The sequence below is a fragment of the Vombatus ursinus genome, unplaced genomic scaffold (assembly GCF_900497805.2).
Source record: "Vombatus ursinus unplaced genomic scaffold, bare-nosed wombat genome assembly UNPS02014775.1, whole genome shotgun sequence".
Taxonomy (NCBI): domain Eukaryota; kingdom Metazoa; phylum Chordata; class Mammalia; order Diprotodontia; family Vombatidae; genus Vombatus; species Vombatus ursinus.
In genome coordinates, this window is record NW_020954553.1 from 11,892,215 (window position 1) to 11,910,909 (window position 18,695).

An 18,695-nucleotide genomic window follows, 5' to 3' on the forward strand; every position below is an offset into this window, starting at 1 on the left:
CAATTGGACCAGCCAATCCGCGGGCAAGACTACAACACCCAGGAGGTTTGGCGGCAAGGGTCACGTGTTTCTGCGGCTGTGTAAACTGAGCTAGTTCCTTTTGCTCGTTTCTATCCGTTGGTAGCCTCTTTCGGGCATGCGCATTGGGGAGCAGGAAGCTCGGAGGAGATGGTGAGTAGCACGTTGGGGGCGTCTCTCAGGCTCCTGGGGTGTTGGAAATGGCAGTGAGGATCTAGGGGGTGGGTTGGGGGTTGCTGAGGTAGGGAGAGAGACTGTCCACCCTCCTGGCCGGCCAGGATCAGAGGTCGTCCCCCTCCGACCTCGGCGTTTGACGGATGGGGAAACTGAGGCCCAGAGACCAGGAAGTACCGCGACTCATTGGCAGAGCCAGGCCTTCTGACCCCAAGTCCCGTCTGGTTTGGGCTATGCTGTGGGCAGAGTGGAAAACGGGCAAGATAGGGGGTCAGGGGACCTGACTGGAGTCTAACTTTGGTCCCTTCACCCCTCTAAGCCTCAGTTTCCCCAACTGTAAAATGAAATTAACAATAGTTGTCTTTATCTGCAGGTTTGTGAGGTTGAAGTGATGAATGTACCGTGCTATTTGTATATATCTGTGTCATTGACCTGGGGATCTCCCAGTGCGGAAACTCCTTCCACCACTACAGGCCTGCAACAGTTCTGTATTTTGTTTTTATGTTTTAGTTGCTTAGGTCACTGAGAGTTTAAGTGACTTGACAGTGGCCATACAGCCAGTCAAGTGTCAGAAGCAGAACCTGAACCCTAGTCTACCTGACTCCCAAGCAAGACATCTGTGGGGTCGTGATGTTTCTCAAAACACTATATAAATGTCAATTAGTAGTATGTTAACATTAACTCATGCTCTTAGTGTCTTGATTGCTTGACTTCCATCCTGGCTGCCTGACTGCTTATGTCCATCTCAAGAGCAGTTGAGTTTTAATTGTAACCCTCTTGTTAGGGATTCTATCAGTATAGGAAAGACACAGAAACACTTTGGGGGCTATTTTCTATTCCCCTAGCTCGTTGTCCCCTACCTAGAAAATTTGGGGAAAGGTACTCCCAGCATGCTGAGAATAAGTTTCTCCCATGCAGACACACACAGTTCAAAATGTTATGGACAAAAGTTTTATTAAAAAAGGCAAACAAAATAGTAACACTGCAATGAGTACCCATTAGTCCTAGAGATACATGTAAAGCATTAGGCACAACCCCAATATGAGAATTCTTATGTAGAGGCTTCCTGCCACATCCTTTCAAGACAGGGGTCTTGAACTTTCTGTTCTTTGTGGATCAAATGAAGTATTTGTAAAGTGTTTAACACAGTGCTTATTAAATGCTGATTCCCTTCCCTTCATAGCAGAATTTCCTGGTCTCTCAGGCCTTGCCAGGGCCAGTCCCTAGAGTTCTCCATTCTTTCATTGTTATCTCCCAGACGTGAACAGGAGAAGAGGATCATAGAGCTGGAAGGAGCTTTAAAGGCTAAGGCGACAAAGCCCCTCATTTCACAGATGACAAAAGTCGTGACCTGCTCACCTGCTAACTACAGATCCTCGGTGTCTGAGGCTGAATTCTTTTCTCCAAGCCAAGCATTTTGTCCCCTATGCCAAGTAGTCACCCCCAAGAGAATTTTTTGTTTCTCTGATGTGTGCTGAAGGTCTTTTCAGAGAACGTAGGAGCAGTGGATAGCAGCTTAAGGTCTAGGCCCATGAACACCTGAGGGCTATTAGGGCTGCCTGTTGCCCTTAGCTTTAGTGACTAGACCTCTGTCTTGTAAAAGACAATGTGGCATAATAGTTAGAGTTCTGGATTTGGAGTCCAGAAGATCTGGGTTCAAGTCTAGATTCTAACACTTATTAGCTGTGTGATCCATAAGCAAATAACTTCACCTTTCACAGCCTCAGTTTACTTCTCTGTAAAATGAGGATAATAGCACCTGTTACAAGTAGCTACCTCACAGAATTGTTGAATGAGGGTCAAATGAGGTAATGTATGTTAAGGGTTTGGCAGACTTCAAGGTGTTAAAAATATCAGGTATTTCAAAGATGTAGCAGAAGTGTAAGTTTAGGCCTTCCACAGGGGCATTGTTTTTCCGTAGTCCAAGTAGCTGTAGCAGTCCCCTTTGGTGATGGGCATTTGGAAATGAGATCTCAAAGATCATCTTGTCCAACATCTAGCCTTTGTACAATATCTCCCCAAAGTAGTAATCCAGCCTTTGTTTGAAAGACCTTTTAGTAAGGAGGAGCCATGGCCATCCATTCCACTTTGGGATAGCTCTTGTTGTTAGGAAGTTTTTCTTTACGTCTAGCTGAAATGATTCCCTGCAATTCTGTCTCTTTCTCCCCCCCCCTTACTTTCCCCCACCCTCATCCCCCATGCCTCAAACTCTGCCATCCTTTGGCCAAGCAGAAGCAGAAAGGTTCTAATCTTTCTTCCAAACGATAGAACCCTTCATATTTTTGAAGACTCCTGTTGTGCTTTCCCCCAAGTCTTCTTTTTCAGGCTAAACCTCCCAGTTCCTTTAACTCATCCTCATGTAGCATTAACTTAAAACTCTCCACTCTGGTTGCCCTTCTCTGATGCTTTCCAGAGTTTGTTGGTGCCCTTCTTTCTGAGTGTGACACTCAGAACCAAACATAATATTCCAGGTATGGTCTGACTAGGACAGAATACAGTGGGCCTCTCAAATTCTTTTTTCTTAAGGTTTTGGGTATCTTAATGCAGCCTAAGTTTAGCTTTTTTAGTGACCACATAAGCATTGTTCTCTCTTGATGCCAAGCAAACCTGCAACCGAGTAAAATTCCCAGATCTTTTTTCACAAAGCTATTATAAAGTTGATTTTTTTTAAAACCAAAGAATAAGACTTTTTATGTGTCACTTAAATTTCATCATATGGAGCTCAGCCAGTTCTTGCCTGTCCTTTGTTGATCCAGATTCCAGTTCTATCATGTAGTGATTTAGCAGTCCCTTCCAGCTTTCTTTTTTATCTCCAAGGTTTATAGGTATTTCTATATATGCCTAAATGCAGATCATTGGTAAACATGTTAAAGCCACCTGGGGCCAAGGATAGAAAGCTGTGGCCCTATAAGATGACATCAGGCCTTGAATGATGCTCTTTAGGTCTGGCCATGAATTCACCCCGCTTCAAATCTATCTGGCTGTACCATCATTTGATTCACTACTATATCTCCAGCATTTCCCTAAAATGTGGTTCTGAGTCTGAACCAGCAGACTAGCCTGTCACAACTCTCACATCCCTTCTTGAATGTTGTTTATGTCTTGTACCTCAAGCAGCACAGTACTCAGCTGTAGACCACGTGGGGTTCCCCAAGGGAGACAGATCGTGAGCTTGTCACTGTCATACCTGGAGGTAAAGTAGCAGAGACATGCATTGCATAGGAAAAGAAGAGGAGATAGCCAGAGCCGCTGCAGCCTGAACCTTTCCAGGCTCTTTGGATCTTTATCTGTAATCTTCATCCTCATTTTTATGCCCTGAACTGAACTCAGAAGAGTTTGGCCAGGCATCTAAGCATAGCATACTGGCACTGGAGGTTCTACAAAGCTGGCTTTAATACCTCTGTATTGAGACAGTGTTCTTGGCGCTTATGCTCTCAGTGCCCACATCCCGCTGAGCTTCTCAGCTCAAAACTTATTACTGGCATGTGTCAGCTGCCATTTGGGCTCCATAAAATCTGTTCCATATCAGTTCTAGAGATTGTTGTAGATCCAGGAAAGTTCTCTTACTACTTGATTAAATAGACTTTGAATAGCACTAATTGCCTTTGTACACCTTGCATGGAGTATCATATTGGGCAATAAAACTTACTGTTAATAAGTTCCAATTTCTGCCACTTGATTAATAGTTGTTTGACTTGTGGTTAGCTAGATGCAATTCTCGGGCAAGCATATCGTGGGGATATTAGTAACATCTACTTCACAGGGTTCTTGTTAGGATCAAATGAGATAACATTTGCCAAGCACTTTGCACGCTTTAAAGCACTAAATATTAGCTATTATTATTATTATAGTCCTGAGTGTGACTATATTCCTGGTGCTAGGCTCTACTCTAAACCACCTTATGTAATGTTTCTTCTGTGACCTTCCTAATAGTCTTTCTGTTTATATCCCTCATTTGCTTAAAAACCTTTGTTTGACTCTTGTCTACTGAAGAGAGTATAGGCTCTAGATCGTGGCATTAGAAGTTCCCCAAGGCGGGCTCCAGCTTCTAAAACTCCTACCCTGCATGCTCTTTATCCTGTCCCTCCCCCGCCTTCCAAGACTGGCCTATTCTGCATTCTCTAGGATCATCTTGACCTTTGCCATCTCCTTGCTCATGCTGACCCAGTCGCTCAAATGGACCCTCTTTCTTTCAATCTGTTGCCTAATTTTGGGTATCACATCTTCCGTAATTCCTTCCTTGATGCCTCTTCCCTCCCTGATAGTGATCTCTGCCTCCTTACATTTCTAATAGCACTTTGCCTGGATTTAATTTGTACTTCTCTCTCTCTCTTTTTTCATGATAATCTGGATCCGTGTGTTTCCCCAAATAGATTGTAAACTCCTTGAGAGCAGGACCTGGGTTGTATCTATCTTTCTATCCTCACTTAGCCTGGTGCATTGCATGTAATAGATCAGGCCTACACAACATGTGGTATGTTGTGCTGGCCTGCCAAGGGTAATAGGCCTCTTAATCATTTCTTCTTAAAGGGCCAGTGAGCCCTATTAGCTCTGTCTGAGAACAGCTTAGGGACCTGAGGATGACCTGAGCCATAGTTACATCCTCTACATTTTTCTTGGACTGCAAGTGGCCAATGGCCAAATGTTGTGAAGGCCTGTAATAGATGCTTAGTAAATGTGTGTTGGATTGAATGGTTCTGTAGTTGAGGCTTGCTAATAGTTGATTGGTTTTAGATGCAGAAAAGATGTCTCCCAGGGAGCCTTTGCCCGCTGTGCAGGAAGTTCTGAAGAAGGTTTTCTGTGTGGTGCAGCACCAGCATGGACTCTGGAGGAGTACTGTGAGTGACTGCTCACCCCTCCTGACCTCCCTTAGCAACCTGGCGGAGCAACTGCAGGCCAGTCAGAATGTGCAGCTGGAAGAGACCCCACTCCGGGCTTTCCCTGACCTGAAAGACTGCTTGAGACGAAAACTGCTGGCTGCTGGGGACGCCATCTTGGACCAGTTGGGAGAGAAGCTGTAAGAGATGCCATGACATGTTTCTTGTGCAGGAAAAGAATTTAATGTTTCGTATTTGTAAGCAGCCAGTTTGATCTCCAACCAAGGGGTCTTTTTCCTTTTCATAGCTTAACATGGACGAGTTTTGAGACATGTATTCTGTGCCCTTCCTTTCCTCGTGTTCTCCAGGTCCCTTTGTCCTAGAATTTAGTGACCCAAAGCATGAGGCTTAATGTATGGAGCAGGGTGGTACGGTGGAAAGAACACTGGATTTAGAGTCAGGACCTGAGTTGAAATGCCACTTACTAGCACTGTGATGATGGAGAAATCTCTTCATCTCTCTGAACCTCAGTTTCCTCATCTGTAAAATGAAAGGATTGGACTAGATGATCTCTAAGCTCTGTTTCAGCTCTAAAGCTGTGATAGCTATTAAGACAAAAACATTTGTTAGAAAGCCTCAAGAGCAGAAGAACTTTTTAGGAAGGGTATTGATAAGAAATCTCATAAAGTTCTTTTTTTTGTGGAGGAGGCAATTAGGGTTAGGTGACTTGCCCAGGATCACACATCTAGTAAGTGTCTGAGGCCAAATTTGAACTCAGGTTCTCTTGACGCCAGGGCTCGCGCTGTATCTACTACACCACCTAGCCCATGAAATTCTTAATATGTATCATAGACACTTTGAATTGGAAGGAACCTTAGAGGTCATTTAGTTTAGCCTTTATCTGCAGAGTGATCTCTCTGTGATATTCCTGAGAAATGATCATTCAGCCTCTACTTGGAGACATCTCATGCTGGGGATACACCAGAGCCCACCCATTCTACTGACCAGTCCTCACACTAGAGACTTTTACCTTTGAACTTTGAATTAAAGTTTGTCCCTATCACCTCTAGTTCTGCCTTATAGGGCCAAACAGAGCAGGTGTGATCCCTCAGAGCACTAAAGGCAATGATCACTGCCTCCTTACACCACCAGATCTCCTCCATGGTAAATCCCTCAGCTGGTCTTGACGTTACGTGATTTCCGGTCACCTCACGCTCCAGCTTGCTCTCTCAAAATGTGGCCAGGAAAAAAAAATAAATAAAAAAATGTGGCCAGAAATAATGGGACACACTTCTCACTAATTCATAGCTTTTGTTTACCTCAAGTGGCTATGTGGGTTGCTGGGAGTATGCGGTACATCTTTCCAAAGCTGTTTCAGCATCATTTTCTTTTCCTGCAGAACCAGCCTCCTCCAGGTGCGAGATACAATCAGCAGCCATGTGGAACAAGTGTTTGAGCTCTATGAACAGAAAGCAGATGAACTAGACCTTGATGTAGTCTTGCAGCCTTCAGCTGTTAGCCCTTCATTGGCTGATATGCTGGCATGGTTACAGGACATTGACAGACATTTTCGAAATTCGTATCCTTCACACAGATATCACTGGGGAGGATGGTAGGCTCTTTGAGGAAACCCACATGCCTTCAGCTTACAAATAGTTGTTTTGGGCCATATAGTCACAGGATTTCAGAGTGGAAATGGACCTTCTTGGCAGAGATCTAGTCTAATCCACGCTGGAAAAAGAATCTCTAGAAACCTGCTAAATGGTCATCCTATTTTTGCTTGAAGATGTCCAGTGCGAGAGAAGCCACTTCCTCCCTGAGGCTTCCCATTTCACTTTGGGGCAGCTTTGCTTGTTAGAAGCCTCTCCTGACGTCAGGCCTTCTGCAGCTAAGCACACATGTCACCCATCTTCCATGCCTCCCACCTCTTTCCCCCAGTGCTTTCTTCTTCAGGCTAAACTTTCCGCGTTCCTTCAGTCAGTCCTCAAGTGGCATGGACTTGAGGCCCCTTACCATGCTGGTTGCTGTCCTATGGAAACTCCATCTTAGGTCCTCCCTAGAACTGAATACAGTAGTCTAGATTTGTTCTGACTTATCACCTCTTTGTTCCTAGAGGAGGTAATGCCTTGCTTGATGCAGCCCAAGATTGCATTAGCTCTGTTGACTGCCATGTCACACTGAAAACTCATGTTTGCAGTCCACTAGAAGGCCTGGATGTTTCTCAGACAAACTGCTGTCTGTGCCTTCCCCATCCTGTATTTGGGAAATGGCTTTTTTTTTTTAACCTAAATTTAAGACTTTGTATTTATCTCCATTAAATTTCACCTCATTAGATTTAACCCAATGTCCTCAGGACCTTCTTGGCCCTTGATTATGTCAGTCAGAGTGTTAGCTATCTCTCCCACCTATGTGTCATCTACAAGTGTGATAAGGCTGCCGTCTTTTTCCCTATATAAGTCATTGATAAAAATGTTAGACAGTACAGATCCCTAGGGCACTTCTCTGGAGACCTTCCAAGTTGCCTGTGAATGAGTAATGACTACTGTCTGGTCTATCTAGTCAACCACATCTGAATATTTAACTATACCATTGTTGTTTTGCTTTTTGGTTTTTTTTGGCTAGGCAATGGGGTTAAGTGACTTGCCCAGGGTCATGCAGCTAGTAAGTGTTATGTGTCTGAGGCCGGATTTGAACTCAGGTCCTCCTGAATCAAGGGTCGGTGCTCTATCCACTATACCACCTAGCTGCCCCTTAACTGTACCATTGTTTAAGCCACATCTCTTTTCCACAGAATATGGTTGAGATTTATCAAATTTGTTGCTAAAATCTAGGCTAACTTGTCTATGTGACGCCATTGATCTGTCAGTTTCTAGTCAATCAGGAAAGAGATAAAGTTAATGCTAAAGTCTGCAGAAGCTGTTAGCACTTGCCCCACGACCCTGATTGAGTCAGTTTTAGACCAAAAACGAAGATACGGTCAGTCTGGCCTGATCTGTGCTTGAAGGAGTTCTTCAGGGTCTTTGTGAGTGCTCCCTTGGCTGGATGTTCACCACCCATTTATTTAATAAGGTATTTCAGGATTTTTCCAGGAATCAGAATCAAGCTTGACAGCCTCTAGCTTGCAGCCTCCATTCTTTTCCCTTTTTTGAAAATCAAGACCCTTAGCCTTCCCTAGGCTTGGGACATACCTACTGTTCTCTCTCACCTTTCTGAAATCACTGATGTCCACCACAGATGTAGTTTATCTGTCTCAGCAGCTAGATCCTCTCCTAGTATCTCCATATCTTTGTTATCAGCTCCCTCTTAGCCACTTTTGTTCTGTCCGTGCTAGTCCACAGGTCATTCTTCTTGGCAGAGAAAACAAGCAAAATAAGCATCAGACACCTTTTGTCATCAGTTGGCCTCTTATCCACCTGGAGCAATGGTCCTGTCCATCCGTGGTGCTCTTTTTTTTCCCCTAATAGACCTTGATAGGATAAAAGAGTATATTGGTGGTCCTTAACGTTCATCTCTTGGTATTTGGGTGAAATGTAATGATGTTTGTCCGCTTTGTTAATTTACATTTGAAGTTAGGGGTTAGGTATCAGCAATGTTCAAGGTACCCACTAGGGTGTTTATATACAGTGCCATCATATATTTAGTCTTTTGCCTCCCTCATCCAGGAGTATTATTAGCAGTTTCTCATCTCTCTCCTCCCATTCATAGCTAAACTTCTTGAAAATCAGTATACACACCCAGTAGTTCCGACTTGTCACTACTCATTCTCCCCCCAACTCCTTGCAGTATAATTTCTTCCCCATCACTTTACCATATTACTCTTAGAGCTTACCAGGAGCCACTTAATCACCATTTTTCTTCTCTCACCCTTTCTGACTTCTGCAGCATTTGCCAATGTTGACCACTCTTTTCTTCTGGATCCCTCCTGTGTTCCCGTAGCTTCAGAGACACCACGCTCGCCTGCTTTTCTTGTATCTGTAACCACTCCCTCTCTTTCACATCTTTCTAATCCCTAAGGTGAGCACTTTGTCCCAAATTCTGGCTTTGAACCTCTTTTCTCTTTCTTTTCCCTGAATGATTTCCTATACCTCCTCCACTTGCTCTGTCATTCTGCTCAGGCCTGGGTCTCCTTTTCAGCCCCGACCTCTCACTTGAGTGACAGACCCACCACCTATAAGATAATCTGCTTCTGCTTATCTCACCAGCATCTCAACAGATCCAAAATGGAAATTCTAATCCTGCCCTCAGAATTATCCCCTCTTCCCCACTTCCCTGTTTTTCTTTATGACACAAAGTCTGCTCCTAGTCCCCCAGGCTCAAATTCTTGGGGTCATCTCTGACTCTTCTTTCACCTCCCCACATTCAAGAATTGGCATACCTGAAATGCCCCTTCCCTTCTCACTTCTGCCTCTGAGAATCCTTAGCTGCCTTTGTGGCTTAACTCAGGTAGCCCACTCATCCCTCCCCCTTCTCCCTACCATACACCCTCCAACCATTGGAAACCCTTTTATGATCCCCTAACTGGTCATGCTCTCTTTCTACCTCTTGTGTCAAATTTTATTTTATTTATCTGTTTAAATGTTGTATTCAAGTTCCTTGAAGTCAAATTGTTTGTCATTTTGTTGCTATATATCCATGCACTGTGCCTTGCACATAGTAGGTGCTTAATAAATGCGTGTTGAATGGATAATTCATTCCTATTAGTTCTGCCTCTGAAATATCATCTTGAATTCCAGTGCTATGCTCCTATTGTTATTTTCAAGGAGACCATTAGCTGCCTAGACTATTGTAATAGCCCCCTAATGGCTCTTCCCCTTTCCACTCCCTTATCCTTCAATTCCTCGTCCCAGGCCAGGCTAATTTTCCTTATATAGTGATCTAATCCTATCATGCCTCTGCTCCAAACCCTTCAGTGGCTCCCTATTGACTGCTGAGTGAAATCTATTTGTATCTTGGTGTTCAAGGCTTTACCTAATATGGAGCATAATATTTTTTCCTTGTCTTATCTCTTACTACTCCCATCTATGTGTGTTGTTGCAGTCAAGCTAACTCGCTGTCCATCATACCTACTGTATGTATGGCTGCTTTGGTGCCTTTGTTCCTATGACTGTAATGCCCCCCTTGTTCCTTCCCTCCTCCCAAACTTGGCCTCTTGAAATCCTACCTATCCTTTAAGCATATTTCAGAACCTCTTCAGAAGCTTTTCCCCTCTGTGACAAATAACATTTCCCTCCTTGATGTACCAGCAATACTCTATGTACCTGTCTTATTACACTAATGCAGGGGTGGGGAACCTGCGGCCTCAAGGCCACAAGTGGCTTTCTGGGTCCTTGGGTGCGCCTTTTGACTGAGTACAAGTTTTACAGAACAAATCATTTGATTAAGGGGATTTGTTCTGTGAAGTTTGGATTCAGTCAAAGGGCCACACTTGAGGACCTGGAGGGCCACATGTGACCTGGAGGCTGCAGGTTCCCTACCTCTGCACTAATGTATTGGGTTTTTTTGGTAGTTATTTATTTATGTGTTAATCCCCCTATTTGATTGGGAGCTACATGAAGGCAGGAATTGTGTTTCGCATGATCTTGATACCTCTCTTAGCATCTTGCATAGCGTTCTGCATGTGGAAGGCACTTAAATATTTGTTAAAGTTCAGCATGTTTATCTCACTCTTGGGAGTCCTTAACCTCTATAAAGTTACCTGGAAAGGAAGTACCTCCTCTCCCAGATCCAGTGGGGAAATTTGCCAAACATCCAAACCCTGCCCCAAGCCTGGGATCGGATTTCAGAGAATGACCAAGACTTCGTACAAGGTATTTATGCCCCATTTCAGACCTTCTGGTGCTTCTGTCCCTCTTTTTTCCAACACATACATTCATACATACACATGCATGCACGCACGCAAGTGTGCACCTTGGGGTCATTAAAAAGAAGGGTTAACACGTGCATTGCATCTGCAGGAAATCTAATATGCGTGGTCACACAGTGGACATCACACACGTTTCTGTTTCTTTTTTTTTTTTTTGAGGCAGTCAGCATTAAGTGACTTGCCCAGGGTCACACAGCTAGTAAGTATCTGAAGCTAGATTTGAACTCAGGTCCTCCTGACTCCAGGACTGGTGCTCTATCCACTGTACCACCGAGCTGCCTCCACACACGTTTCTGACTTCACATCTAGAACAGAGGCATGCTTGGTCAGAACCTTCTCCTTTTTCTAATTCTCTTGATGTTGCCAAATTTTTCCTAGTTACTACTAGGTTTGACACAGTCATTTTTCACTTGACTTTTCCCTCATTCCCCCCACATCCAGGTTCAGTTAATACTAGCTTTGAAGCATCTCCCCTAACAATTCAATTCCCCATAGTCTTTGATTTGAAGTACTGCGGTAACCTCAACAGTAGTAGTTCTTGCCTCTAGCCTTTCCCCCTCTAATCCTTCCTTAGTACTGCTGCCAGAGTAGACGTGCTAATGTACAGCTCCAATCATGTCACTCTCCTCCTCTAAAGTCTTCAGTGGCTCCCCATTGCCTCCAGGAACAGGCTGAATTCTTTAGTCACACAGCCAGTATTAGAGTAACAATGGTCAAGTCACTTCATCTGTATCATGGGGCTAGTAATGCCTCTACCTGTGTGCCTCCCCCATTGTTTTGAGATTCATATGAAATTGGTGTATGTAAAGTGCTTTTGCACACTGTCTAAATGTCAGCTGTTATAGTTGGGTTTTGCTGAAACCGATAATTGCTAGTCTGGAGCCTAGGGTTGTAGAATACCCCCAACAATTTTAAACAAAACAGGAAATCAGGCCTATTTTAATGTTGAGGAAATGTGGGTCCCGTGCACAAAAGTGCATTTATTTTTAGTTAAAATGTAAATAAAATGTTACTAGAATCAAATTTATTTCAGAACAGCCATTTATCGCGTTGGATTGCATGAAACATCGGGGTTTTCTGAACACAATTTGGGAAGTGCTTATCTTAGCCTGACATTCACACTCCTAAGTAATTTAGCTACAAACTACTTTTGAGTCTTCTGTTACTCCCCTGTACAAATTCAACACTGTAGTCACTTTGTTCTGTGTCGTCCTACTGTCCCCTATGTGTAGAATCGTTCCCTTCCTATTAAAATCCTTCCTAGGTTAGCTGCTACCTCTTCCTTGAAGCCTACTCTGATTCCTTTACCTCTTTTCCCCTCTTCTGCTCCTCTCTGCCAGTTTTCAGTGATCTCTCTCTCTTTTAAACTGTTATATAATATTTTGTACATCTTAGGTACTTAGCACATTTTAAATTATATTATGTTACATATTTTTGTTCATTTTTTTAGTTTAATTTATTTTTTTGTTACATTTTAAGTTCTGAACTATATCCTTCTCTCTCCACCCCAACTACATTTGACACAGATTTATAAAATATATGTAATACCATACTATGTATACTTCTATTTATCAGTTATTTTTCTGGAGGTGGATAGCATCTTCCTTCACAGGTCCTATGTAGTTGATTTGAGTACCTATACTCAGAATAATTTGGTCATTGACAATTATTCTTCAAACAATATTGCTGTTACTGTATACAACGTTCTCTTGGTTCTGCTCATTTCACTTGTCATTGTTTCATTCAAGTCTTTCCATGTTTTTCTAAAGTCATTGAGCTCATCATTTCTTGTAGCAGTAGTATTTCATCACGATCATATCCCACAACTTGTTTAGCCATTCTCCAATTGACCAGGCATCCCTTCAGTTTCCAGTTCTTTGCTACCATAAAGAGAGCTGCTATAAATATTTTGGAACGTAAAAGTTCTTTTCCTTTTTCTCTGATCACCTTGGAAAACGGACCTAATAGTGGTGTTGCTGGGTCAAAGGGTACACACAGTTTCATAATTCTTTGGGCATAATTCCAAATTGCTTCCAAAGTGGTTTGGGATCAATTCACAGTTCCACCAACAATGTATTAATGTCCCAGTTTTTCCATATCCCCTCCAATATTTGTCATTTTCCTCTTCTGTCATTTTAGCCAATCTGATAAGTGAGATGATATCTCAAAATTGTTTTAATTTACATTTCTCTAATAATGATTTAGAGCATTTTTATATGATTATATATAGTTTTGATTTCATCGAAAAACAGCCTGTTCAGATCCTTTGACCACTTAACAATTGGTGAATGACTCATATTCTTATAGATTTGACAAACTTCTCTATGTATTTGAGATATGAGATCTTTACCCGAGAAATTGTATATAATTTGTTCTTTTCACCTACTAGATCATAAGCTCCTTTGGGGTAAGGACTATGTTTTATTTGTCCTCTGAGGCCAAGCACAGAGCTTAATTTTATAAATCAAGAATTTTCTCTCTTCCTTCCCCAGATATCCTGCTGAGTGTATCTTTTTTCCTGGAGACTTAAGGTAGCTATGTTTCTATCTACAAAACAAAGAAACTAAAGTCCAGCTTTATTTCTCCTGCCACTTTAGAATAAATGTGGGTACGCTCTGGTGTTTGGAATACAAGTTTCTAGAACACAGTTATTTCATAGAGTATTGGGGCTACATGTTTCTGAGACCAAGGAATTTTTATTCCATATTGTGCCTACATGCAGACCAGTCCCTGGCCCTTACCTGAGGCCCAGGAAGGACAATCAGGTTGGTAGTGACAGAAGAAGTAGTCAGGGCCTGCCTAAGGATGTTGGAGGAGCTGGAGTAACCGCTGAAGAGGGGGCCTGTAAAGAAAACAGGTGAAGAGTGTCGCAGAGCCAGTGCTGTGCCGTGCTTCTGTCACCCAAAGCATTTGCCACATTTGCTGTGCCTTTACCTTTGGGAGGATACATTTACTTTTATCAGACCTTGAAGGAAATGTGATGAACAAGTTTGTTTAACTAAAGAAAAAAATTCATATTTAAAACTCTATTCTTCTGAGGGTTTGGGGACAAAAATAAAAATGACAAAACTCAGCACTGGTGGAGTTGTGGAGAAATAAAGATGCTCGTGCTTTGCTAGTGGAATTGTAAACTGGTGAGTCCTTGTGGAACAGACTGATGGCAGGCTCTCAGTTCTAACTGTGCCATGTGTTGTGTTCGTCGTCTTTGATCCAATAATTCCCTTTCTGGGGAACTTACCCTGAGAAGCATATCAAAAAGAAGATGTCCCAACAGTTAGAAAACTGTTCTGTTACTGTAATCCAGTTCTGTAATTCAATGAAGTGAATATGAAAGTCATAGGAAAAGACTGATATAAAATAATGAAAAATGGAAAAACCAGAATCCGGATTAAGTAATAAGAATAAAGTCAGCCCTTGGATAAGCCCTCGTCCCCTTTGAACTCTCTCCACGTCTAGAATTTGATCACAAGAGTATTTCCATGGAGAAGTTCAGTATGCACACTGTGACTATATAGAGGATAATATATATGCAGATCTACTGGCGGAGATAAAGAGAGGCTTGAACTTTTAAGTTGTTATAGAAATTTGTATAGTGAAGTTCATTTTAAAGTTCATGTTTAATTGGTTCTGTTACTCTCCCAATTTATTTAACATTTTCCCCAAGTTGCTTCCAAATTGTGCCACAAGGGGGTGGCAATGTGGCATAAATTACTTCTGAATTTCTTTTTGAGGATTATTATAGGTTCATGAACCCATTAAAACAAGAAGAAAACCTAGGGATCACCTAGTCCAAACTCATCATTTTACAGAGGAAGAAGGAAACAGAGAGGAGGGGGAGAGACTTGACTAAGGTCAAGTACTTTTTCAGCAGCAGTGTGGAGAACCCCAAACCCTGGGCACTTGGCCCCCAGACCAGAGCTTTTCTTCTGTTTCTCTGTATCCCTGTGTCTGCTTGGGTAATGAGTACTTACAGATAGAGATCCTACAGCAGGACATGTAGTCTTATTGATTGGTGAGAGGAGGGAAGAGAAGAGATTATCCCCTAAGGTGGTCATTGATGTGATGAATAATCTCATGCTTTTTGGCCTCATCCGTTCCTTCTTGGCATTTTCCTTTCCTCTTGGCCTGGTCTCCTAAATCAGGGAGACAATAGGTCATGGGTGTAAAGCCTTCCAGTGAAGAATGTGTTCTGGCTCTTGATTTTGTTTGGGATAAATAGTTTTAATGGCTAATGTTTTTGTGGTGATTTATAATTACAAAGCGCTTGCACATCCATCATCTCATTGCATCTATAGCATACTCCATGAGGTTGGGATAGTATTCCCAGCTTACAGATGAGAAAATTGAACCTCAGAGGGGTTTGAAAAGAACTTGCTCAGAGACGCTTGATTGAGTCACATAATGGAGGCAATATAACTTTGTGAAAAAAGACTGTCGAATCTTGGTTCTGCCACTATGAACTATGTGACATTGGACAGAGTTTGCACAAGACAGTCTCTAAGGCATCTTCCAGCTCTCACATTTCTGTGATTCAAAATATTCTACCCTTTCCAGTGCAACATGTAGATTGGAATGAAGTAAGCTCTTGATTAGCCTTCTTTTTCTTTGAACCTTCTCCATTTCTAGAAATTGATTACAAGGTTTCCATTGAGAAGATGAGGAAGCACTTGTCCCAAGTGAATGAACCTGTTTAGGTCTTAGCTTGTTCTTGGGAGAAGAGGAGCCGGGGTTAATGTGTTCACGAGAGAAGGACCCATTCTTTCTACCTGCTCAAGGCCATTTACATCCTTCCCTTTAGCCCTGTCCCAAGGAAGGAGACCAGAACTTCCTTGGGTCCTAAACCTGTTTCCTTATCTGGCCCTTGAGGTGATCAGGGTCTTACTCAGGCAATAGCAGCAGTCTTGTCTGTTATCCTCCTATCTCACTCCTTTGCCAAGACGGTTGGAATGAAGCAGGGCTGCCTGCCAGAGCCTTACCCTTCTACTTTCTGTGCCAGGTGCGAGGAGCAAACAAGTGCTTCTAGAGGAATTTCAGGGAGGCGACCCAATTCCAGCTCCCTCTCCCTCTCATTCCTGAAAGGCTCTGACTCACTGGCTCCTTGTTGATGGGCAGCGGATCTGTTGCCCTCTGAATTGACAGCACAGATGACCCAAGGAGACCTAACGTGTAGGAAAGACTTTTAGGAGACTAACATTGAAAGAAATTAGCTAGTTCCCTCATTGTACAGAGGAAGAAACTGAGGCACAGAGGTTGCCCAAGGTAGCTGGCTAATAATTGGGTGATTTTCAGCTTGAAGAATTCAGAGTACCAGAGGAGAGAAGTTACTGAGTCTAATCCCATGCCCAATGTTTAACCTCTTCTGCCACAATCCTAGCAAGTTAGTAATCAAGGCTCTAAAACGTTCTTAAATATTTGCCGTGGGTTATGGACCCTTTGGGCAGTCTGCAATGATGGGAAGCTCACTGTTTTTCAACATAGCCGTTGTTAAATAGCTTTGATGGGAAATTCATCTCTTCCCCCACTCCCCTAGATTCTCCTAATTCTGTCTTCTGGGGCCAAGCAGAACAAATCTAACCTTTCTTCCAGGGGTCAGCCCTCCAGGCAGTGGAGGACAATAACCTCAGCTTCCATATGTTCGTGTGGTAAGGGCTTTGTACAGACCAACTCTCACTGTAAAATTCCACAGTGGTCCATTTTACAAATAACCTCAGAGCCCTACCTTGGAACAATAAGCAGTTTCATCTTTTTGGCCAGCTGGTACTTTGTCATGTGGAGAAGATAAAAAAAAAAAAAGTGGCCTTGGGAAGGATAGTTGGCTAGAGCAAAGGCAGCTTTTCAGAAAGAAAGTAGCCTTGGTCCCCTTCCTTTTCTCTATCTGTGTCTGCTTAGCTCCTCATCCCACACTCAGGCCACTGCTCTTACCTGCTCACCTTAAATTGTGGGAAACACCTGCCAATTGCAAAGAAACAGCAAGGTATAGCAAAAAGAGTGCTACACTTAGATTCAGTGGACGTGGGCTCAGACCACGTCTCTGACACTAGCTGTATGGCGAGCGGCGAATCACTTCTGAGCTTTAGTTTCCTCATTTGTAAAATGGGAATGATGATGACAACTCGTACTGTCTATCTCATAGGATAGTGGTAAGAAAAGACCTTTGCTTACTTTAAAGTTCTATGAAACAGTGAATTATAACTCACTCAAATTCAACTACTATTTATTTGTCACTGCAAACATTTCTGGACTCAGAAGCAAAAGTGCACGAACTGTGATAGCAGAAAGGTAGGGACAGCTACCAGAAAGCCTAAGGAGGGCACCAGTCTCTTTTCTACTGTGGAGCTAGCGATAGGCAGCCTATTGAAGTAGGGTGAGCCAGAACCTTGGGGCTGATGCTAAGTTGTCCCACTGTACAGGGGTGGTTGAGTTTATGTGTTGTGAAGGGTGAGCGGCAGAGTCAGCCAAGACCTCAGTGTCAGGGGTGTGCTGCTTTGTTGTTCAGTCTCATCTGACTCTTTGTGACCCCATTTTTGGGGTTTCCGTGGCAAAGATATTAGAGTTGTTTGCCATTTCCTTCTCCAGCTCGTTTTATAGGTGAGGAACTGAGGCAAACAGGGTTAAGTGACTTGCCCAGGTTCACACAGCTACTAAGTATCTGAAACTAGATTTGAACTCAGAAAGATGAGTCTTCCTGACTTCAGGCTCCACCACCTAGCTGCCCCTAAGAGTGTGCTGGTAAGTGTTTAACAACCAGCTGTAGGCTGGAGGATGTATGCACAACGTGCTTTTAAGTTTAATCTGCATTATTAATGTTTTCTCTATCACTTTCTTAAGTCTAGATGGTCCACAGAATGTGAAATTGAGCTCTATTTTGTAGCATTTGCCAGTATCACACTGAAAATTTAACAATTGACTCTCAACAGTTTCAAGCTGCTCCAGCATACCCCATCTCTAGCCCAACCTGTACCCAAACAAGAATTCATTGTAGAACAATCCTCAAGAATTATTTGTCCAGCCTTTGCTTGAAGACATCTGAGTAGACATCTACCTGCTGAGATAGACCATTCCACTTTTGGAGAGTACTTCATAGCAAGTTCCTCATGTTCAAGCAAAATCTGGCCCCCTGCAACTTCTACCCATTGCTCTGTCCTCAGAGGATAAGTGGAACAATTCTAATCATCTTTCTACATGACACCCCTTTAAATACTTACAGGTTCATAGTCTTGAGAGGTGGAAAAGACCAAGAGGTCATCTAACTTAGAGGCTCTTAACCTTTTTTTTCCCATGGGCCCCTTGGGCAGTCTGGTGAAACCTTTGGACTCCTTTTCAGAATCATGTTTTTAAGTTCATAAAATACATAAGATTACAAAGGGGACTGACTATGTTAAAATGCAGTCATCAAATTTGTTTTAAAAAATAAGTTTATGGACCCCAAGTTAAGAAGCCTTGATTTAGCCTGTTTTGCAAATGAGAAAACAGGGCCAGAGGAGAAGTAACTTCTTGAACTTCATATACTTAGTAGGTAGCCAAGCAAAGGTCTGAACTCCCAGGTTCTACTTGAAGACAGCTATCAGCCCTCACCCTAATCCTTGCCTCCTACCCCCCAGTCTTCTTTTCTTCAGGCTAAACATCCCCAGTTCCTTCAACTAATATCTGTATGGCCTGATATTCAAGCATGTCACCATCCAGGTAAACTTAACTCTGATGTTTATCAATGTCCTTCAATGTGGTACTGAGAACTCAGCAGAGTACTCCAGATGTGGTCTGACCAAGGTAGAGTACAACAGGATTATCACCTCCTTTTTTCTGGGCCCTATCTTCTGAGCCTT

General features: G+C 42.8%; 1 protein-coding gene across 4 annotated transcripts in view; it reads left to right on the forward strand.

Moving 5' to 3' along the window:
* Positions 1-81: 81 nt before the first annotated feature.
* Positions 82-18,695, forward strand: part of CUNH1orf109 (chromosome unknown C1orf109 homolog) — a 31,285-nt gene continuing 12,671 nt past the window's right edge. For 2 of the 4 annotated variants that reach the window (XM_027864777.1, XM_027864776.1), the window contains exons 1-5: positions 82-171; positions 4,927-5,209; positions 6,409-6,588; positions 10,701-10,816; positions 13,365-13,403. In XM_027864777.1, the coding sequence (XP_027720578.1) occupies positions 4,938-5,209; positions 6,409-6,588; positions 10,701-10,816; positions 13,365-13,402 (606 nt within the window). In that variant the 5' untranslated portion in view covers positions 82-171; positions 4,927-4,937 and the 3' untranslated portion in view covers position 13,403. Of the gene's footprint in view, positions 172-4,926; positions 5,210-6,408; positions 6,589-10,700; positions 10,817-13,364; positions 13,404-13,594; positions 13,991-18,695 lie in introns of those variants that run through there. The other 2 variants (XM_027864775.1, XM_027864778.1) reach the window with 2 other exon arrangements.